This window comes from Aphelocoma coerulescens, chromosome 2, assembly GCF_041296385.1.
Source record: "Aphelocoma coerulescens isolate FSJ_1873_10779 chromosome 2, UR_Acoe_1.0, whole genome shotgun sequence".
NCBI lineage: Eukaryota > Metazoa > Chordata > Aves > Passeriformes > Corvidae > Aphelocoma > Aphelocoma coerulescens.
Window position 1 is genome coordinate 452,133 of NC_091015.1, and position 22,589 is coordinate 474,721.

Below are 22,589 nucleotides of genomic sequence, written 5' to 3' on the forward strand. Positions count from 1 at the left end.
GCTGGGACCGGAGTGTCCCCCCGGGTGTCGGGGGGCGGCCCGGAGTGTTGGGGGGGGTCCCGGGGAAGGGGGCGTGGCTCGGAGGGCGGTGGGCGTTTTGGGGGGCGGGGCCACGGCGGGGCGGAGCCAACGGGCCCCGTGGGCGCCCCCGGGAGGGGCGGGGCGGGGGTCCCCGGGCCCCCCCCGCGGCCATTGGCTGCGGCCGCGCTGGCCCCGCCCCGGGCCCGGCTGTCAACACGCAGCGCCCGCCGGGCCGGGCCGAGCCCACGGACCCGCCCGAACCGAGCTCAGCCCGCCCGCCCGAGCCGGGCCGCGCCGCGCCCGCCTGAGCCTAGCCGAACGGGGCGGGGCCGAGCCGAGCCCAGCCGAACCCGGCCCAGCCGAACCGCGCCGAACCCAGCCGAGCCCGCCCGAGCTAAGCCGAACCCGGCTGGGCCGAGCCGACCCAGCCGAACCGGGCCGAACCCCTCCGAACCGAGCCGAACGGGCAGAGCCCATCCGAGCCCAGCTCAAGCCCGGCCGTTCCGAACGGAGCCGAATCGTTCCGAGCTGTTCCGAGCGGCGCCGAGCGCGCGGGGCGGGGGCTCGGTCCCCCCCGGCCGCTCCGTGACTAAATAAGGCCGATGGCGCGGCGCGCACCGGGCGGGTAGAGCGGGGGGGCTCGGCCCCCCCTCCGGCCCCGCAGCACCGCACCGGGGCGGGCGGGGTCCGGGCCGGCGGCCCCGGGCGGGGGAGCCCCCCCCCGCTCCCCCGGGCCCCCCCGGAGCGGCGCCGTCCTTGGCTCAAGGGCAGCGGGACCCCCCGCGGCGCGGGGCCCCCCCCCGGCCCCCGGCCCCCCCGCCCCGGCCGGCGCTGCCCATGGGCCCGGCACGATGCCGGTGCGGCGGGGGCACGTCGCCCCCCAGAACACCTTCCTGGACACCATCATCCGCAAGTTCGAGGGGCAGAGTGAGTGGGGGGCGCCGGGGACGGGGGGGCCGGGGGACGCCGGGGGGACCAGGGTCGGGACTTAGGGGGTCCGACGGGGATCCCCGCGGAGGGGAGCGCCCGGGAAGGGGATTGGGAGACGCCGGGGGGGCACCAGGTGTGGAAGAGAGTGAGGGGACGGTGGCCCTGGGTGGGTTTGAGGTGATAGGGACAAGCTCAGCTGGGGAGGGGCACTGCCTGCCCCAACTCCCGGCATTCCCCAGCAGCCCCCAGCATCCCCAGCCCCGGGTGAGTTTGGGGTGACAGGGACAAGCCCAGCTGGGAGGTACACTGCTCACCCTGGCATCCGGGAGTCCCCAGCTCGAGGTGATTTGGGGTGATGGGGACAAACCTGGTTGGCGGGGGATTACTGCCACCTTGGCCTCCAGCAGCCCCTGGCTCTGGGGTGCCAGAACTGGGGCTTCCCCACAGTCCCCGAGGTGTGGAGCCCCCACCACCAGCTCAGGCTGCTGCGAGACTAGAGGTCCCAGCTGGCCCATGCCCCCTCCCCAGCAGCTGGTACAGGGAGACCTGGCAGAATGGGGGCTCTGGGGGACTGAAAATTCTGGGGGTTCCCAGCATGTCTTTGGGGTCAGGCCCTGAGCATCTCCCAGACTGGGGGCAGGGAAGTGATGGAGGGGGAATGCTGCCCATGGGTTGGGCTGGGGGGTGTCAACCTGCCGGGAGACAGGCTGTGATCGGGGGGGGTCTGGCCTGGCTAAGCCCCTGCCCTCAGGGTGTGGGGGTCCCAGGGTCCCCATGGTAGTGATGTCCCTAAGGGGTCTCTGCAGTTGTGGGGATCCCCATGGTGATGAGTCTCTGCACTGCTTGGAGTCCCAGAGTCCCTGCAGTTGTGGGGTCCCTGTGAGGTTTCTGTAGTAGCTGGGTCCCTGCAGTGACAAGGTCCCTGCTGTTGTGGGGTCCCTGTGATGACGAGGTTCCTGCAGTGCTGGGAGTCCCTGGGTCCCTGTGGTTATGGGATCCCTGTGATGGTGGAATCCCAACAGTTCTGGGGTCCCCATGGTGGTGATGCCACCAGCTTAGGGGGTCCCTGGGGAGCGAGCGGGATGACTCATGAAGTGTTTGTACCTGGGAAACCCAGAGCCATGGATGGATGGATGGAGAGGACCCTCCCCGTGGGCTGCTAGGCCAGGGGTGCTCTGGCCTGACCCACCCATCCCCTCTCCCACCAGGCCGCAAGTTCATCATCGGGAACGCGCGTGTGGAGAACTGCGCCGTGATCTACTGCAACGAGGGGTTCTGCCGGCTCTGCGGGTACTCGCGGGCCGAGGTGATGCAGCAGCCCAGCACCTGCGACTTCCTGCATGGGCCCCGCACCCAGCGCCGTGCGGCCGCCCAGATCGCCCAGGCCCTGCTGGGCGCCGAGGAGCGCAAGGTGGAGATCTGCTTCTACCGCAAGGACGGTACGGACCCCCGCACCGGGGACAGGGGACAGACAGGACGGGAGGGCTGCACTGAGGACAGCAGGTGTGGGAGCACAGGATGGAGATCTGCTTCTACCACAAGGGTGGTAGTGACCCCCCTGTGGGGACTGTGCTGGGGACAGGGGGACAGCAGGCATGGGGGCAGACCTGGGTGGCACGAGTTGTAGGCACAGGTGGGAACCCAAGGGACACCAACACCCCGGGGGGTTGGCAGTGCTCTCCAGTACCGGGATGGCTATCAGCAGGGTGGGAGCCTGGCACTGGTGGCTCCAGAGGGGCACCGGCACCCTGCAAGGCTGCAGCCCTTCCCGGTGCCGTGACGGCCACCAGGTGGGGTCCCAGGAAGCCACATGTTGTGGGTCCAGGGTTGTGGGGTGCAGTGATCCCGTGCAGAGGGTGATGGGGGGTGCGGGGGGACTGTGTCACCTGCAGCAAGGACAAGGGAGAAGGGGGCTGAGCTGGCATTGGGCATCACAGTGCCACCATCCCTGTGGGAGGTGTGTGGAGTAAGTGGGCAGGGGACATCCTGGGGCTTCCTGTGCCAGGATGAGTGAGCTGTGCCCCACAGAGCCCAGGCCAGGGCTGGCTCCCCGCATTGGTAGTGCTGGTGCTTCCCCTCACCGTGGCCTCGTGCCAGTGCCAGGTGTCCCGGCTGTCACCACAGCTGTCCCAGCTCTGGGCACGCAGCCCTGGTTCCGGTGCTGGAGTAAACAAAGCTGCCTGCGTGGCCACAGTGCCATGCAGAGCCACTGTGGCCCCAGGGGCTCTGGGGGAGTGGGCTGGGGCCAGAGGCACCACTCCTGGCCCTGGGACCCTCCTCATCCTGTGGCTGTGGCTCTGCATGGCCCACCTGGCACTCCACGGTGCCCTTTGGACCGTGTGGAACCAGGGGCTGTGGGGTGCAGGTGGCTCCTGGTGCTCCCGGTGTTGCTGCCACTCCACAGCTGCCCTCGGGATCATGTTGGGGTGCTGACCCCCACCCTGTAGCCCCCCCACCCCGAGCCCCTGGTGTGTCCCAGTCCCCAGCGCTGTGTCCTGATCCCTGGAGCCGCGGTGGAGCCGTGGAGCCGCCGCGTCGCTGCCGCTGCTGCAACCATTTGTCTTTGTGACGTGTTGTTTATGGTGCCGGGGACGCAGGGAGGTCATGGTGCCCGTGGGGCACCTGTGTCCCCGTGGGGACACCCGGGGGATGCCCTCAGGGACCCCAGGCTGAATGGGGAACAGGGAGAGGGCAGAGACGCCCCAGTTGCTGCTGTGGCCTTTGGGGTCCCCCTGTGCGTGGCCCCCGGTGTTGGTGCAGGGCGGAAGCGGCCAAGGGCCCCGAGGAGCCGGATCGGAGCCCTGTCACTGTGGCACCTGTGGGGTGTGGGGGTGTCCCCTGTGCCAGAGGGGTGTCCCCAGCCTGGCTGCAAGTCTGGGGGTGCAGTGTGGGGTGCCCGGTGCAGGGGTGCGGGTCCCAGGGCAGTGGGTGCGGTGCGGGGAGGGGGGCGCAGGGGGGTCCCCCCGCTTTGGGGGTTCCAGTGCTGCCCCCGGTGCCGGGGAGCGGTGCGGGTGCTTGGGGTGCGGGGGGGATTTGGGGCACAGCTCTGGAGGGGGGAGGCGCACTTAGGCTGCGAGGGCACGGGGGGCGGGTCCCGTTGCAGTGCAGGGCGCACCTCTGCCACTGGGGTCCCCCCATCGCTCCCGCCCCCGGGGTCCCCCCCATTGCTTCTGCCATTGCCTGCATCTCCGCGGTCCCCTCATCGCCCCCGCCCCGGGACCGGCCCCCATTAAGCAGCTGGACCGGGGGGGCCGGAGCTCCTGGGCTTAGGGGCCTCAAGATTCCCGCGGGGGTGGATGAAGCCGGCAGCGGCGGTGGCCACGTGGCGGTGGCTGTAATCCCGTCACGCCCGTGGCTCGGCGAGGACCCCGCGGTGGCCCGGAGCCACCCCGTGCCACGCCGTGCTGGCCCCCAGCCCGCAGCCCCACGTGCGCCAGGGAATCCCCCCGCCGCGGGCACGGGAACAGGGACAGTGCCAGCTGGCACCCGCCGTGCCAGGCTGCCGGGCCCGGCGCCAGCGGGGGGACACCGTGAGGGGGGGATTCGGTGCTTTGGCGTCCCCCCCAAGGTCCCCTTAGCGTGAGGGGCGTCGGGGGGGAGCAGGATGCTCCCCCATCCCCCAGAGGTTGCCCCGGGCTGCTCTGACCACCCCCAAACCTTCCCTCCTCCCCCCAGCTGTGGCACCGGATTAACGCCACAGCTGTTAACGAGTTCTGAGCGGCTTAACCCGGCCCGGCACCCCCAGAGCCCCCCGCGGCCCCCCCAGCCCTGCTGCCCACACACAGACCTGCCTGTGACATTTGTGGGGAGGAAGGGGATGCCCCCACCCTTCCGTGCCTCAGTTTCCCCCTGAGGTGCAGCTGCAGTGGGGCTGTGTCTGGTGGAGTCAGTGCTGGGGGGCAGACGAGGGTGATTCCCGGAGTGGGGGGTAGGAGGGGCAGTTCAGCAGGAATGGGGGGGCAGGAGGGGGTGCTCCCCAGGAGGGGTTCCCCAGCAGGGACAGGGGCAGTGTCTCCCAGGATGTTTGGGGCCAGGCAGGGGGGCCCTCCCGGGTGGGGGTGCCATCCCCCACCATGTCACTGACCCCCTCCCCGCAGGCAGCTCCTTCCCGTGCCTGGTGGACGTGGTGCCGGTGAAGAACGAGGATGGCGCCGTCATCATGTTCATCCTCAACTTCGAGGCCGTGAGGGAGCCTGAGCCTGGGGAGGCCCCGACCCCCAGCACCAACCACTGGGTCACCCCGGCCCCCTGGGGCCCTGCAGGTATGGGGGGACAGGGACACCGGGTCACCCCCTCCTCCTGGGTTCCTGCAGGGGGGATGGGCTCAGTGCCACCATGCCTGGTGTCAGCCCATGTCCTGCTGACCCCGTGTCCCAGGTGTTGCTGTAGGGCATATGGGGAGAGTGGGCAGCACCGTGGCGGGGGCCAGACCCTGCCCCTGACCCAGCCCTGACTCCCAGGGTGCAGCTGATCCCTGTGGCTGAAGCAGCACCATGGTGGCAATTTGGAGCTGGATCCTGACCCTGAGCTCAAGCCCAGCCCTGACCCCAGTCCTGTCCTTCTCCCCAGGACGCAGCCGGTCCCTGCGGCTGAAGCTGCTGGCGCTCACGGGCAGCCGCCAATCGCTGCCCCCGGAGCCGCCGGACGTGGTGGTGGTGGACCCAGGGGTCGTGGACCCACTGGCCATGGACCCAGGCCTGCCTGGCAGTGACTCAGGCCCTGAGGATGCCTCATCCTCGCTGGAGCCCGGTGTTGGGGACCGTCCCGAGGATGAGGCGGCGCTGATGGGGGACCCTGAGCCACCAGTGACACAGTCGTCCCCGCGGGCCGAGCGCCTGGCACTGGCCTTCGCCAACCACAGCCTGGCCAGGAGCCGGTCCCGGGAGCGCCGGTCCCGGGAGAGCCTCCGCAGCCTACGCCGGGCATCGTCTGTCGATGACATCGAGGCCATGAAGGGTGACGGGGACAAACGCTGCCACAGCCGCCACGCCAGCGCCAGCGCTGGCCTGCACCGCGGCTCCAGCACCGGTACGGCCATGGCGGCGTGGGGGACAGTCATCAGTGCTGGGGACATTGTGGCAGCCACAGCCAGAGATCCTGGTGATCCCCCATCCCACCTCCCCAGAGCAGCGCCTGAGGCTGGCAGGGGCTGGGGACCCCCCATCACCACCAGCACCCTCATAGCCCATCCTGCAGCCCCCTGTTCCCCCCAGTCCCCTCAGCCACACTGAGCCACAGTGTGGAATCACCCTGGGAATCACCTCGGGAATCACCTTGTTGGCCCCAGAGCTCCTTAAGCGCATTAAGATGAGGGACAATAACTATAATGCTATTAACAGTAACTGAGAGCAGCTCTGTGGGGCCAAGGGGGCCTGTGGCACACGGTTGGGGTCTGCCCCTGCCCTGGGGCTCCCCATTCCCTTTACCTGCTGTGGGACCCCAAATCTGGGAGCTGTGGGATCACTGCAGAGACCATGGGACCCCTGCCCCAGGAGCCTTGGGAAGCTGTGGGACCTGCCCTGGGGCTGCAGGGCCTGTGTGGCCCGGTGACAGCCCCCCGGTGACAGTGTGTCCCCGCAGGCGCGGTGGCCGCTGTGCGCAGCACGCTGCTCAACTCCACGTCGGACTCGGACCTGGCGCGGTTCCGGGCCATCGGCCGCATCCCCCAGATCACCCTCAACTTCATGGACCTGCAGCCGGGGGGGCTCCTGGCCCCGCCCCCGGCCCCCCACCCCATCATTGCCCCCACCAAACTGCGCGACCGCACCCACAACGTCACCGAGAAGGTCACACAGGTGGGACCCTGCCCGGGGGAAGGGGGGACATGGGAACAGGTTGCACAGGTGAGACCCTGAGGGAAGTTGGGTGGTGCTGAGCTGACTGGGTGATGCTGGAGGTGACTGGGGATGCCAGAGGTGGCCAAGTGGTGACAGAGGTTACTGGGAATGCCATAGTGGCCAGGTGCTGCTGGAGGTGGCATGTGGTGCAGCAATGGCTACGTTGTACCGAGGTGTCCAGACAATTTCAGAGACAGACGGGCAGTGATGATGTGGCCAGGCTGTGCCAGGATGGCCAGGCAGTGACAAAGTGCCTGAGCAGTGACAAGATGTCCAGGCAGCGCTGGAGGGGATGTACAGTGCTGGAGGTGTCCGGATGGTGCCAAAGTGTCCGGATGGTGCCAAAGTGACCGGGTGGTGATGGAGGTTGCCGGGCGGTGCCAACGTGCTGCTGGAGGTAGCCAGGCAATGCCAAGGTGGCTTGGTGGTGCTGGGGGCATTGCTAGAGCCCAGGGGATGCTCCAGCGAGAGCTCGAGCATACTGGGAGGTGCCGGAGCTCACTGGGAGGAGGTGCAGGGGGCACCGTTGGATCCCCTTGGCAGGCCAGAGGGGCCGGGGTGGCGGGGCCGGGGGCCGGGGGCCATTGTACCTGCTCGCTGGCACCGGCTCCCTCAGGGAGACTGGCCGGGGGGTCGTGACCGCGGTGTTCTGGTGCGCTGGGTGCTGTGGCTGGGGGCAGTCGGGTCCGGGACAGTCCCCGGGGGGCTCCCAGCGGGGCGCAGGAGGCAGACACCCCCCGGTGCCGCGGCACCCCTCACCCCGGTGCCGTGCCTGCCGGGTGCCGGGTGCTGGCGGCGGCCGCTAATCCGCGGCCCGTTGTGTAACCGCCATCTGCCGCGGGAGCAGGAGACGCCGCTTAATTACACCCTGGTTGTCCCCCCGCTAATGAGCTGGGGGGTCGGCGGCTCCGGGCATCCCCGGAGGGCTGTGCGGGATGGGGGAGCCGCTGCCTGTCTCGCCCCGCGGTGTCCCCAAGCCTCCCGCGCAGCCCCCGGGCTGTCCCCGGGGTCCCCGGCAGCTGGCGGGGGACGGAGCAGCCCCGGCGCATCTGCCCGAGCCCCTCGGGGTCCCCCCGGCCCCGCACCTGCCCGCACACGTGAGGGGGCCCCGTGGGGGACTCCCGCTCCGACCTGGAACTCCAGGCCCTGCTGCCGGGGCTCCGGGCGCTCCCCGCGCTGGTGCTGGAGCAGCCGCGGCGCCCTCGGTGGGATGAGGGGACCCTCTGTGGAGTGGAGGGACCCTTCTGGGGGGTGGCACCCCTTCGCTCCGCGTCCCCGACTCCCCAGCTCCTCACGGAGCCTCGGCCTTGATTAACTGGGCCACCAGGGTGACGCTGCGCTCTCTCTTGCCCCCGCCGTCGCCACGGGGGCCATGAGGGGACACGGGGGAACACGGCTGCGGTCACCGGGCAGGCTCTGCCCCCCGGCACTGGCGAGGGTGTCTCGGGGTGCCGCGGCTGTGCAGTCGGGCAGAACTGGGGACACGGGCACAGGGGACACGGGAACTGGGGGCGTGGGGGTGTCCCCGGCTCGGGCACGGAGACTCCCACGGGTCGGTGGCACTGGGGGACAGGGTGTCCCTGCAGCGGCACCGTGATTCACCCGCGGGGCCGGAGCCAAGCTCCCGTCAAGGTCACCGCGCCCTGGGTGTGACAGGGCCTGGGGTGGCCGTGGCAGCCCCACGGCTCATGGGACCCCCGGGGACCCCTGGCCTGCCGTGGCGGGGATCCCTGGGTGGGGCAGGGTAGGGCTGGGGGACCCCAGACCCACCCAGGGTGTGTGGGGACCCGGCGGTGTCACCAGACGGGGGTGTCACTGGGGCATCACTGGCTGTTGGTGGCGGGTTGGGGACACCAGGGACCCTCCCACTGCCGGGACGAGTCCCGCTGGCACCGGCTGGGTGGGCTTGGGCGCTGCCCCCCAGGTCCCCCCTTGTTGGGGCTGGGGGTGCCCGGGGGGGTCCGGCGGGCGCAGCCGTGGGGCACTGCCAGGGCTGGGCAGTGGCCAGGGACATGGGAACACCGGGAGCCGTGAATCAGCCGGGGCTGCCAGGGCCAGCTCACCGCCACCGTCACCGTCCCTGTCCCCGTCACTGTCCTTGTCCCCACCATCACTGTCCCCATCCCGCTGCTGACAGGGCTGTGCGAGTGACGTCTTGGGGATCCCTTGTGGGGCGTGGGGGGGCTGCAGGTGCCAGCTGGCAGCGGGGAAGGGGGTGGCGGCCGAGCAGGCAGGGGAGACACCGGTTCCGCGGACCCCCGTGCCCCACCTCGTCCCGGTGCCCCCGCGGGGCTGTTCCCGGGCGCTCCCGGTCCCTCCTCCGGGGAGTGGCGACGGCTGAAGCCGGGGGGAGCCCGGCGGGAGCGAGCGGCGGGGGGGGCTCGGGGGGTCCCGCCCCGCTCCATCTGCCGCGCGCGGGGCCGGGGGGCGGCGCGGGGACCCCCAGAGCGCGGCCATGGCCCCAGCGCGGCGCGACAGCGGCGACCGCCCCGACGGGGAGCGGCGGGATCGGGTCCGCCGGGCCGTCCGGGTGTCCAGCCTGGTGGCACAGGAGGTACGGGGGGGGACGGGAGTGCATCCTGGCGGTACAGGAGGGTACGGGGAGGCTGAGGGGGCCGGGGATCCCCACCGAGAGGGAAAAGGCGACCCACGATTTGTAGCGCCGCACATGGGCTCGGGGTCCCGGGAGCGTCCCCACGCCGGCAGGGGGGACACGGAGCGGGGGGGAACCGGGGGTCGCGGCGGGCGGCTCTGGGGGTAACCGGGGGGATCTGGGGGCTCTCGGGAGGGTCCCCCCGTTAGGGGAACGGGGTCCCATGGTCCTTTCGCCAGGCGCGGGCACAGCATCCCGGGGGTGTCCCCATGCTGGGATGCAGGGGATGGAGCGGTGGAGACAGCGGTGGTCGCGGCGGGCGGCTCTGAGGGGCACCGGGGGGATCTGAGGGTCCCCCTGCGGGGGAAGCGGGGTCCCGCGGTCGTCCCACAGCACGCGGGCACAGGGGCCGGGGGTGTTCCCGTGCCGGGATGGAGTGGGAGGGAGGGGGGCACCGGGGATCGTGGCCGGGCTGTCTGGATGGGTTTGGTGGTCCCGGGTTTTTCGGGGGGATCTTCCCCCACGGCGGGAACAGGGACCTGCAATTTACCCTGCCACGCGTGGGTGCGGGGTCCCGGGGGTGTCCCCACGCCGAGATGGGACACAATGAGCAGGAGGATGGCACTGGGGGTCGCAGCAGGCGGCTCTGAAGGGCTGCGGGAGGGCTGGGGGGCCCGAGGAGGCCTGGAGTGTGCCCCCCTGCTGCCCCCCCGGTTCCATGGCCAGGCCCCGTGCTGTGTCCAGCTGTGCCCTGGTGGCTGTGGTGTGGTGAGAGGTGACAGCTCGTGGCTGGCGTGGTCTCTGCTTTGTCCCAGGTGGTCGCCAGTGTGTCCCAGGTGGTCGTCGTAGCCGTTCCCTTGCCACTGGCCCGTGGCTTTGGGGCGGGTGCGGGTCAGTGCCAGCGTCACTGGTTAGGGGTCGGAGCTGGGGCGGGCGCACCGCCCCCAGGGACGTCACCCCATCCCATAGGGACGTCACCCTGTCACGGGGCTTGTCCCCCACCCTGCCAAGGGTGCCACTGGCAGCGGGTGCCACTGTCGCTGCCCGCCCAGAGTGGCCCTGTGTCCCCCGTGCCCATGTCGGGGGGTCCCGAGGGTGCTGCGACGCCGCAGCTCAGCGCCGTGAGTACCCCCAATGCCATCCTGGGGGGACAGTAGTGCGGGGTGAGGGGAAGCAGGGGGGGTTCCCCAGCATCGGGATGTCTGTACTGTCGGGGTGTCCCCACAGTGGTCAGGTGTCACCTGGCTGATAGCCAGTGCCGCCCTGGTGGTGACCGCATTGGGTGACACTTGCAAGGTGCAGGGGTGTCATGGGGGGTCAGTGTCCGTCTGGCTGGTGGTGTCCCCGGGGGTCCCAGCCCCCCAGGGCCAGTGACAAGTTGGGTGTCAGTGTTCGGGTTTGTGACCTCTGGGGGTCTTAGACCCTGATGGGCATTGGGTGGGTGCTGGGGCCTGTGCTGGGGTGCGTGTGGGGTACCCGGGCAGGTATCGGGTACCCAGGAAGGTGTGGGCTACCTGCCAGGGCAAGTGTTGGGTGCCCACGGGGGCTTTGGGGATCCATGGCTGTTAGGTACTTGCCAGTGTCGGCGTTGGGTGCTGGGCACCTGCTGGGGCCGGATTTGGGGGTCTGTGGCTGTGGGGCACCTGCTGGGCAGGTGTTGGGGGTCCGTCAGGTACCTGCCAGAGCAGGGGTGGGGGTCCCTGCCAGCTGCCGGGGGGCACTGCATCGGTGCTGGGCGGTCCCACCGCAGGGAGCACGGACTGGGGAGTGACAGAGGGGGTGTCAGTGCGCCGGGGGTGTTGAGGGGAGCGTCCGGGGGCAGGGGGGTGGATCAAGGTGTCGGGGGGCTGTCGGGGCCCGGGGGGGTCTGGGCCTCCCCCTGCCCCGGCCCGGGGTATTTGGGGTGCGCCGTGGGCGCAGGTGTCTGGGTCGCGGCAGGTGCGGCGCCGGGTGTCCCGGGGGGGCGGGGGGTGTCGGTGTCACCGCAGGTGTCGGGGACGCGTCACCAGGGCGGGACGTGTCGCCGCGTGTTGCCGAACGTGTCACTGGCACCGCCGCCATCTGTGTCACCGTGACTGACGGGTGTCGGGGCGGGGGCGGGCACCCAGCCCGGGGGGTTCGGGATGTCGCCGCATATCGGCCCCCTCCGGACATATGCGCCAGGGGTGGGGGTCCCACAAGTGTGTGGGGCGATGTCCCCAACCCCTCCTCATGGCACCCCCGAGCCCTGCTGGCACGGGGGACCTGGGGGGCGCGGGGAGGGTCTGGGGACTGTCCCCATGGCTGGGGAACATGCTGGGCTGGGGGCTGCCCCGCCACTTGGGGGCCTGGAGGCCCCACGGCTGGGGGTCATGGGGGACTCTGCGTGTCCCCACTGTGTGTGCGGGGGGCTGGCACAGAGAGGGGGATGCCAGGACTGTCCCCCGCCCCGGGCTGAGCCCTCCCGGGGACTGGCATGGGCTGTGCTGGGGGTGTTGGCCAGGTGCTGGGGCGGGGGTGCATTTTGGGGGAACTGACAGGTGTATCTGTGGGGCTGATGCGTTGGGGGTGTCTTTTGGGGGGCTGTGACTGAGTGGGGGTCCTGGTCACTCTCCCCTGCCATCCATCCCTTCCCAGCTGCCTGCAGGGGCGGGGGGTCCCCAGTTAGGAGTCAGGCGGGGGGGGAGGCGAGTTCAGGTGGGGTGTGGGCCCACCCCCAGCCCGTGGGGGCCGCACGGTTCGGGGAAGGAGCCGGTGGTGCCCGGGGGGGGGGCCCGGGGTCTCTCCCTGCAGACGGCGGGACCCCATCTGCCCCCAGGGCCGGCCCAGGGCCCCCCGCCCCCCACGCCGCAGGCCGGGATTTGTCCCACTTTGCCGTGGCAGCTGCGATAAATTTAGCGGCAGGAGCGGCTGGTGGCTGGAGCCGCCCCCCGGCCCCCCCTCCGCCCCCGCTCACACAGCAGCCGCCCGGCACGGCCACAGCCAAAGGGGCCTCGGCGACTCTGGGATTGGGGTCCCCCTCCAGGAGCCCCTCGGGGACACCCCTGCTCGCTGCTGGCACCGGGGGGGCTCTGCGCCGTGGTACCTGTCACCCCCCGTGTCCTCGTGGCACCCATCACACCCCCAGAGGGACACGCTTGGGACACGTGGGGAGCATTGCGGTGCAGCCCCCCAGGAAGGGGGTGGGAACGGGCCCCCCTGCACACAGGCCACGTGTGGCCTCGTCCCTCCGTCACACGGCGCACGGGGACACGGGTGACAACGGGAATCCCCCGCGTGGGGGTGGCGGCTGTGACGCAGGAGCCGCTGTGTGTCCCAGCGCTGTCATCGCGTGTCACCGCATGTCCCAGCGCTGTCACCATGTGCCCCGGTGCCGTCATTGTGTGTCCCCGGCGCTGTGTCCCTGTGTGTCCCAGCACCATCACCGCGTGTCCCCGTGCCGTCACTGCGTGTCCCTGGCGTTGTGTGTGTGCCTCTGTCGCCGTGTGTCGCCCACCGTGTGTCCCAGTGCCATCCCCTTGTGCCCAGCACTGTCGCCGTGTGTTCCCAGCACTACATATCCCATCACCACATGGCTATTCCCGCTGCCCCACGAGGCCACCGAGGCTCCCGGCTCCTGAGCACAGAGGTGACTGACGGGGCCCTGTGTCCTGGGAGGGGCTGTGGCAGTGGGGGACATGTTTTGGGAGCCACATCCCAGCCTGTGGGCACCGCACGGGTGGGGGGACACTCCCGGCGTGTCCCTGGCGTGTCCCTGCGTGTGTGTGGACCCTGACACCCTGCTCATTGCGCTGTCCCCCCCCACACCTGGGGCAGGTGCTGGTGCCGTTGGGGTGCTCGGGTGCCTCAGGGTGCCCTCAGGGTGCCCAGGGGATGCCGGGGGATTGTGACATGTCCCACCTCGTGCCCTGTCGCCCGTGGGCACCCGCAGTGTCCCCGTGGTGGTCGCCGACCCCTCCTGTGTGTCACCGCGTGTCACCGTGTGCCGAGAGGCTGGGGGGCGATGGGGGGCCCGGGGGGCAGCTCTGGCCATGGCCGTGGCAGCAGCAGCGGAGCAGCCTGGGAAAAATTTCCGCCCCAATAATTCCTGTCGGCTCTGGCGGAGCGTGGCTGGCGCGCGCCGCGCCGGGGGTCCCCGCTGCCACCGAGGGTCCCCGCTGCTGCCGGGGCTCCCGGGGCACACGATGGCCACGGGGCCGGGGTGGGGGTGTCCCTGGTGCCCACGGGCCGGCGGGGGCTGACCCCTGCTGCCCCCGCCGAGGATGCTGCCCGCGCTCCTGCAGCTGCTCCAGGAGTTCCCGGGCGGCTCCCCTGCGGCCCCCCGGCCCGGGCCCCCCCCCCGGCCCCTGCCCCATGCCTGGGGTCCCTCTCTGCGGCACCTGCCTGGGGCTCCGCCGCGACGGCACCGGGCACGGACAGGAGGAGAAGGTACTGAGATCGTCTCTACCTGCGCCCCCCGGGGGGAGGCGGCATGGGGGGGCGGGGGGTGCTGCATGGGGGGCACTGTGCCCATCCGTGGCCTGGCGGTGGCTGTGGGGGGCTTGGGCTGTGTCCTTGGCACTTGTTTGGGGGGTTACATAAAGCTCTGGCTCTGCATGACTGGGGACCCCCCAGCCCCCCCCAGTGGCGCTCTCAGGGTTGGGGGGCTGATGGGGTGAGGGGTGATGGTGCCTGTCCCCTCCCTGTGCTGCAGCAGCCCCACGATGGGCACGGAGGGGCGATGGGACCCCCAGGGGGTGCAGGGGGACAGTGACCCCCTCATAGGGCAGACAGGAGGCTGTGACCGCTGGAGGGGGGGACTGTGGGTCAGCCCCTGTCGCCTCTCACCCTTGCCATGAGGCTGTGCATGATGATGGACCCTGTGGACCACCTCCCAGGCACCCTCGAGGATGGCTAAGACCCCCCCAAAGATCTCTGAGTTGTGCCCCCAGGGTGTCCAGGTGTTCTGCAGGGGGACTGGGACGAGTGGAGGGGTCTGTGCCCCCCGGGTGGAAGTGCCAGGGGAGGCTGTGCCCCCTGATGGGGATGTCGGGGATGGCCACAGCTGGGGGGCAGAGAGCTGGGGCACAGGGAAGCATCATGTCCCTGAGTGTTTGGGGTGGGAACTGCGCTGGTGGTATTCGTGGGGCAGGAGGGTGTTGTGGGGCAGCTCTGTGGTGTGTGGGGGGGGGGGGGCTTTGTCCCCCGTGCCCTCCAGCTGTCCCCCTGGTCACACATGGTGGTGTTGCACGCCCCATCGCCTGTGCTGGGCTCCCTCTGCACCCCCAGAGCCACAGAACCATTGATTTTGGGAAGGACCTTTAAGACCATCAGGTCCAGTGTTGACCCCACACCCCTGACCCAGGTCCCCACCTCTCCGCAGGCTGGGGGTCCGAGCTCCCCCTGTGACCCCCCCAGACCCCTCCTGGACCATGTTGGGGTTCCACCTCACCCCAGAGAGTCACAGAACTGTTGAGGTTGTAAAGGACCCCTAAAACCATTGGGTACCAGCACTGACCCACCGTGGCCAAAGCCACCAACCCACGTCCCCAGGCACCGCATTGGCCGGGGTCTGGGGTCTGAGGGGCTAAATCCTGTGGGGTGTTGGGGTGCAGGACTGATCCCCCGTGTCTCCCCTGCCCCAGGTGCTGTCGCTGGGTGCCGATGTGCTCCCTGAGTACAAGCTGCAGGCGCCACGCATCCACCGCTGGACCATCCTGCACTACAGCCCCTTCAAGGCCGTGTGGGACTGGCTGATCCTGCTGCTGGTCATCTACACGGCCATCTTCACTCCCTACTCGGCCGCCTTCCTGCTCAGTGACTCCGAGGAGGCCCAGCGCCACCACTGTGGGTACTCCTGCAGCCCCCTCAACGTCGTAGACCTCATCGTGGACATCATGTTCATCATCGACATCCTCATTAACTTCCGCACCACCTACGTCAACTCCAACGAGGAGGTGGTGAGCCACCCCGCCAAGATCGCCATCCACTACTTCAAGGGCTGGTTCCTCATCGACATGGTGGCCGCCATCCCCTTCGACCTGCTCATCTTCGGCTCTGGCTCCGAGGAGGTGACGCGGGGGACACAGGATGAGATGGCACCAGCCAGGCCGTGCCCCGGCTGGGCAGTGCTGTTTTGGTGCTGGGGGTTGTGTTTGGGGGTCCCACCTGTGCCCCCAGTGCTGGGGTGGATGTTGGTGTGGTGGGTGCTGTTCCCTGCGTGCTGGGTCCTCCCATGGGGGGGTCCCACATGCACCCCCAGGCCAGGACACCACCAGTGCCCCTGGTGACCCCCCTGAACCTCCATCCCAGACCACCTTTGCTCTGGGTGGGGGGACTAGAGGCACCTGGGGCTGATATGAGGAGAGGGGACAGGAGCTCATGGCACCCTCTGCCCTTCCAGGGGTCTGTGGGAGTTCTCTGCCACCACTGTCCGGATGAGCCTGCTTTCCTCCCTCCCCAGACACCTTTGCCCTGGGGGGCACCTGGGGCAGGGACGGACTCACAGAATGGAGGTGCCTGGCTTGGGGAGGGGCTCCCCACCCTTTCGGGTTCTGGGGGTGTCTCTTCACTGTCAACCCCCCCATTTTTCCCATCACCCAGACAGTGATGTTGGTGGGGCTGCTGATGTTGGGAGAGAGGATGGGACCCCCCCTCGCCCTTCCATGGGTCCCGTGGCATCTCCACTCGCCCGTAACCCTTTCCCTGCCGTTCCTGCAGACCACGACGCTCATCGGGCTGCTGAAGACGGCGCGGCTGCTGCGGCTAGTGCGGGTGGCGCGGAAGCTGGACCGGTACTCGGAGTACGGCGCGGCCGTGCTCTTCCTGCTCATGTGCACCTTCGCCCTCATCGCCCACTGGCTGGCCTGCATCTGGTACGCCATCGGCAACGTGGAGGGGCAGCGCACGGGCTGGCTGCACGCGCTGGGACAGCAGATCGGGAAGCCCCTCAACAGCAGCGACCCCCGCCGCGGGCCCTCCATCAAGGACAAGTACGTCACTGCCCTCTACTTCACCTTCAGCAGCCTCACCAGCGTCGGTTTCGGCAACGTGTCCCCCAACACCAACTCCGAGAAGATCTTCTCCATCTGCGTCATGTTGATCGGATGTGAGTGCCCGTGGGGTGTGAGAGCACTGTGCGGGTGTGCAGACCTGTGTGAGCGTGTATCTACACCTGGGGGTGTGTGTGTGCGCCTGTGTGTGCACCCGGGTGTGCGTGAGACCCTGGGGGGCTTCGGCAACGTGTCCCCCAACACCAGCTCCGAGAGGATCTTCTCCATCTGTGTCATGTTGGTCGGATGTGAGTGCCCATGGGCTGTGAGAGCACCTGTGTGTGTGCAAACCTGCGTGTGCCCATCCACACCCATGTGTGTGACACCTGTATCTGTACCCCGCACACGGGGGGGTGTAGGAGCACCCCCAGGCTGTTTTGGGGCCGGCCCTGTTTGACACCTTTCCCGATGCTCTGGGGATCAGGGGCAGCTCGCGGCCTGTGCTCAGGTGACACGGGTGGGTGAGATGTGGCTCTGCTGGGGGACAGGAGGCTCTGCAGAGGGGTCCGGATCCATGGGCTGGGGACACCTGGGTGAGGGTCAACAAGGTGAAGGGCCGGGTCCTGCCTGTGGGTCACACCAGCCCCTGGAGTGCTCCAGGCTGGGGCAGAGGGTCTGGAAACCTGGGAAAGGCCCTGGGGGTGCTGTGCCAGCGGCTGGACACGAGCCCAGCTGTGCCCAGGTGGGCAAGAGGCCGATGGCCCCTGGGCTGTGCCAGCCCCAGTGTGGGCAGAGCCCCAGGGCAGGGACTGTCCCCTGTGCTGGCCCTGCTGAGGGACCCCCTGGAATCCTGGGGGCAGCTCTGGGCCCCTCCTGACAGGAGAGACCCTGAGGGCTGGAGCATGTCCAGGGCAGGGAACGGAGCTGGGAAGGGGCTGGAGCCCCAGGAGCGGCTGAGGGAGCTGGGAAAGGGGCTCAGCCTGGAGCAAAGGAGGCTCAGGGGGGACCTTGTGGCTCTGCACAAGTCCCTGACAGGAGGGGGCAGCCGGGGGGGTCGGGCTCTGCTCCCAGGGAACAGGGGCAGGAGAAGAGGAAGTGGTATCAGGCTGTATCAGGCCAGGAGAGGCTCAGGGTGGATATTGGGAGCATTCCTTCCCCAGAAGGGCTGTCCGGCCCTGGCACAGCTGCCCAGGGCAGGAGTGGAGTCCCCATTGCTGGAGGGATTTAAAAGCCATTGTGGATGTGGCACTTGGGGACATGGTAGCCTTGGCAGCTCTGGGGGACAAGTGGGCTTAGGGGTCTGGGAATTCCCTTGATGACAGGGATCCTGATGACTCTTGGCACCCCTGTGACAATGACCCCCCTTCATGACAATGGGGAACTCCATGACAATGGAAAACCTCCCAGTTATGGGGATCTGGTGACAGTGGGGACCCTGGTGGTGATGGGGACTGCTGTGACAAGGGGCACCCCAGTGATGATGGGGACACTCCCATGATGATGGGAGCCCCTGTGCTGATGGGGACCCCCATGATGATGGGAGCCCCTGTGCTGATGGGGACCCCCATGACAAAGGGCACTCTGTGGTGATGGACACCCCCTATGATGGTGGGGACATGCTGTGACAATGGGGACACCCTGTGACAGTGGGCACCCTGTGACAGGGGGGACCCTATGATGGTGGGGACTCCTGTGATGATGGGGACCTGTGTGGCAATGGGGACCCCATGACAGTGGGCACCCTTCATGATGATGGGTACCCCAGACTACAGCCCTGGCAGCAGTGGGAGGTTTGTGGGGGTTTGGGGGTGCAGAGCCCCCCGACGTGCCCCCCCAGCACTGATGTGCGGCAGCATCCTTGGGAACACCTCAGCCACCACCCGGCGCTTGTACTTGGGCACCCGGGGACACGGGGGACCCTGCACCCCCGGGCCAGGGGGTGGCAGTGGGGGCTTGGGGGGGGGCTGGGGGTTCAGAGCCCCCCTGACCCTGCCCCCCCAGCGCTGATGTACGCCAGCATCTTCGGGAACGTGTCGGCCATCATCCAGCGGCTGTACTCCGGCACGGCGCGGTACCACACGCAGATGCTGCGGGTGCGCGAGTTCATCCGCTTCCACCAGATCCCCAACCCGCTGCGCCAGCGCCTCGAGGAGTACTTCCAGCACGCCTGGTCCTACACCAACGGCATCGACATGAACGCGGTGAGCCCCCCGGGGCTCCCAAAACCTCTGTGGCACCCCTAAAACCCCCCACGGCCCTCAGCCCCCACTCCTCAGGGAGTGTTTCCAGCATGCCTGGTCCTACGCCAACGGCGTTGACATGAACGTGGTGAGATCCCCTGGGATCCCCCCAGACCCCTGTGCCCCCCTCTGATCCCCTGGTCCCCTCCAGGTGCTGAAGGGCTTCCCCGAGTGCCTGCAGGCCGACATCTGCCTGCACCTGAACCGCAGCCTGCTGCAGAACTGCGCCCCGTTCCGGGGGGCCACCAAGGGCTGCCTGCGGGCGCTGGCCATGAAGTTCAAGACCACCCACGCACCACCAGGGGACACACTGGTGCACGCAGGGGACGTGCTCACCGCGCTCTACTTCATCTCCCGCGGCTCCATCGAGATCCTGCGTGGCGACGTCGTCGTCGCCATCCTGGGTGAGCCCCCCAGAAGTGGCCCCGGGGTCCCACGGTGCCCCACGGAGCAGCCACTGGATTCAGGGGTCCTGCGGTGTCCTGGGGTCACCCAGTTCTGGGCGACACCCCATCTCCTGGAGACGCCCTGGCGCTCCTCGGGTGACACTGCACCTGCCTCCCAAGGGATCCCCCCCATGCTAGGACACCCCAGTGCTGGGGGAGCCACATACTGACCCCCCACCTCCTGGGGACCCCCCAGTGCCCCAGGGGATGACCCCCTTCCTGCCAGGGTCTCCCCAGCTCTTGGTGCCCCCAGAGTGACACCCCACATCCTGGGGACCCCCAGTACCCCCGGGGAACCCCCCCAGTCCTGTGCACAGCCTGAGTGTCCCCCTGGTGACAACCCGGCTCCCAGGGACACCAAGTGATTCCTGCACGTCCCGGAGCCCCTCCAACTTTAGGGTCACCTTGAGTGCCCCCGGGGGATTCCCCCCCCCCCGGTCACACCCCGAGTGCCCGGATGTGACCCCTCCCTCCCTTCCGGGTATCCCCTCAGTTCCCCCCAGGTCAGAACAACACCTTTGGGAGCTGCTGCACTGCAGGGATGGCTGGGGCAGTGCAGGGCCCTGCTGAGCTCCCGAGCCCCCGGGGACCCCCCAGTGACCCCCCCACCCCCCAGGTAAGAACGACACGTTCGGGGAGCCGTTGCACCTGCACGCCCGGCCCGGGAAGTCGCGGGCGGACGTGCGGGCACTCACCTACTGCGACCTGCACAAGATCCTGCGCGAGGACCTGCTCGAGGTGCTGGACATGTACCCCGAGTTCTCCGACCGCTTCTGGGGCACCCTCGAGATCACCTTCAACCTGCGCGACGTGAGGGGGGGCCCGAGGGGGGAATGGGGGTGCGAAGTGGGAGGTCCTGAGCCGGCTGGGAGGTCCAAGTGAACTCAAAGGTCCTGAACAAATAAGGGGGTTCAGAGCAAGCTGGGGATGTCCTGACCAATTTGGGGGGTTCTGAGCTAAATGGGGGGGGGGGGTGTCATGAGCAAACGGGGAGTCTTGGGGAAATTGGGGGAGTTTGGGGCAGGTTGAGGGGTTTCAAGCAGTCTTGAGGGATTCTGAGCAAGCCAGGAGGGCCCTGAGGAAGGCTGGGGGTCCTGAGCAGGTTGGGGGATTCTGTGCAGTTCTGGGTGGGGGGTCCTGAGCAAGGGAGGGGGCGCTGAGCAAGTTGTGAGGGGCTGAGAGATCTGGGGGGCTTCCTGGTGAAGCGGAGGGGTCCCGCAGCCCCCCAACCGTGCCTCCGTGTCCCCGCAGACCAACATGATCCCCGGCTCCCCGGGCAGTGACGAGCTGGATGGAGGCTTCTCCCGGCTCCGGCGCCGCAAGCTGTCCTTCCGCCGGCGCCCCGAGAAAGGTGGGGGTCGGGGGGGCCGGGACCTCCGGGGGTGACCCCAGGGTCTCGGTGACCCAGCCCTGACCCCGGCCTGTCCCCGGCAGATGCCCCCAGTCCCGGGGAGTCCCGAGCGCTGCGGGGCGACAGCGGGGGGGGCCAGGCCCCCGGAGCCCCCCGAGGCCCGGCCGAGTGGGACCCCCCCAGCCCCTCCAGCTGCGGCTCCAGCGACGAGGAGGAGCCCCCCGCGCCCCCTCCGGGGGCCACCGCGCTGTCGCCGTTCCGCAGTGCCCCCCCGGCACCCCCCGAGCCCGAGGAACACGAGGGCAGCAGCGATATGTGCAACCCCCTCTCAGGTGGGTCGGGGGCTCGGGGTTGGGGGGTCCCTCATTCCTTCCCTCCCCACTCAGGGTCCTGCAGACCCCCCCCAAAACTGTAGCACTGCCTCAGTCCCGCAGCCCCCTGGGCCCCCAACTCACTCCCTGCCCCTGCACCCCTGGACCCCTCCCAGATGGTCTTCAGGAAGGGAGGGGGGTCCCCCAGTCCTGCCCCCCTCATTCAGGGTTTTACAGCCCCCCCAAAAACCTTGAACCCCCCCATTCTCAGCCCTCCTCCAGCAACTGCCCCTGCACCCCCTCAGGTGGGGATAGGGGTCTCTGGTTGGGCAGGGTGGTCCCAAATCTCTTGTCTCTCTTTAAGGCTGTACAGCCCCCCCCAAAGCCCCAGCCCCCCCTCCCCACGCCTCCCCCAGACCCCTGGATCCCTCGACTTCCCCCCTCAATTCACCACACCCCCCAACCCCTTCACTGCCCTCATTTTCCAGGCGCCTTCTCGGGGGTCTCCAACATCTTCAGTTTTTGGGGTGATACCCGGGGCCGCCAGTACCAGGAGCTCCCCCGTTGTTCCCACGGGGCCCCCCCAAATCCCCCCCCGACTCTGACCCGCCGCCAGCGCTCCGACCTGGAATCCCGCTTGGATCTGCTCCAAAAACAGCTCAACAGGTAAATCTGGGGGCTCAGGTGGGACCTGAGGGGGGCTTAGGCCAGTGGGACCCCAAGGGAGCCCCCCCATTGCCAAAGGGGTCTGGGAAACCCTGAGCGGGAAGAGAAGGAAGGGGAGATGCCCCACCCCAGGCTGAGCCCCCCCGTCCCACCTGAGAGATGGGTGGGACAGGGGAGGTGCTGTGGGTCCTGGGGGGCTGGGGGAGGGGTGGGGCTGGGGCTGCCGGGGGGTTTTGGGGGTCTGCAGAGCCCTGACTGGGGAGGGGAATGGGGGACCCCTCACCCCAGCCTGAATCCTCCCCATCCCCATCGAGGTGGGTGCAGGGGCGGGTGCTGGGGGTCTGGGGGTGCCGGCAGAGGGGTGGGGATGGGGGTCCCATTCTCATCATGTCCTGACCACGCTCCCGCACGGCGTTCCAGGCTGGAATCCCGGCTGAGCACGGACATCTCCTCCATCGTGCACCTGCTGCAGCGCCAGGTGCTGGTGCCCCCCGCCTACAGCACCGTGGCCTCCCCCCACCAGCCCCCCCCGGGGCCGCTGCCCTCCACCCTGCCCATCACTCCCATCCGGCCGCTGGCTGAGGTGAGGGACGCCAGGGGGGACACCTGGTCTGGGGGGTGTTCCACTGTGACACAGGCTCTGTGGGTTGGGGTCACCCCTGAGCCCCCCAGGCTGGGGGTGTGCCTGCCTTGGGGGGTATCACTTTGCGTTCCAGTCCATCGTGGGTTGGGGTCACCCCTGAGCCCCCCAGGTTTGGGGTACGCCCCTCCCATGCCCCCCCACTGCTGGTGGTGGGCTCAGGGCAGGGGTTGGGGAGACACGCTAAACCCCTGCTGCTGAGTGGGGGGCACCCTGAGCCCCCCAGATTCGGGGTTCCCCCTTCCCATGCCTATGGCCGTGTCCTCCGGCCCCCCGTGCACGGGGGTCACCCACGGGGGTGCCGTGGTGGAGGTCCCCCCCCGACCCTGACCCCCCTGTTCCGCAGGTCCCGCGCCCCCCCGCGCGCCCCGGATCCCCCGGACGTGGTGCTGCTGCTGGAGCCGCCCCCCCCCGCGGCGCCGCTCCCTGCCCGGGGCGCTGCCCCCGCCCGCGGGGACCCCCCCGGGGACCCCCCCGCTCCAGAGACACTGCTCCGACCCCGGCAGCTAATGGGAGCGCCGGGGCGCGGCGGGACCCCCGGAGCCACGGGACCCCCGACCCCGGAATGCGGGACCCCCGGAGCCCTCAGACCCCGGGAGATGGG

General features: G+C 69.4%; 1 protein-coding gene across 1 annotated transcript; it reads left to right on the top strand.

The window, feature by feature from the left end:
- Positions 1-872: 872 nt before the first annotated feature.
- On the top strand, positions 873-22,495 carry KCNH2 (potassium voltage-gated channel subfamily H member 2). Its single transcript, XM_069006136.1, is given in 17 exon segments — positions 873-948; positions 2,160-2,390; positions 5,049-5,213; positions 5,521-5,979; positions 6,532-6,746; positions 14,985-15,410; positions 16,060-16,447; positions 18,333-18,532; positions 18,723-18,975; positions 19,634-19,827; positions 20,269-20,368; positions 20,452-20,700; positions 21,168-21,345; positions 21,766-21,928; positions 22,332-22,349; positions 22,351-22,389; positions 22,391-22,495. Coding segments are annotated over 17 exon segments (3,459 nt in total).
- Positions 22,496-22,589: the final 94 nt, after the last annotated feature.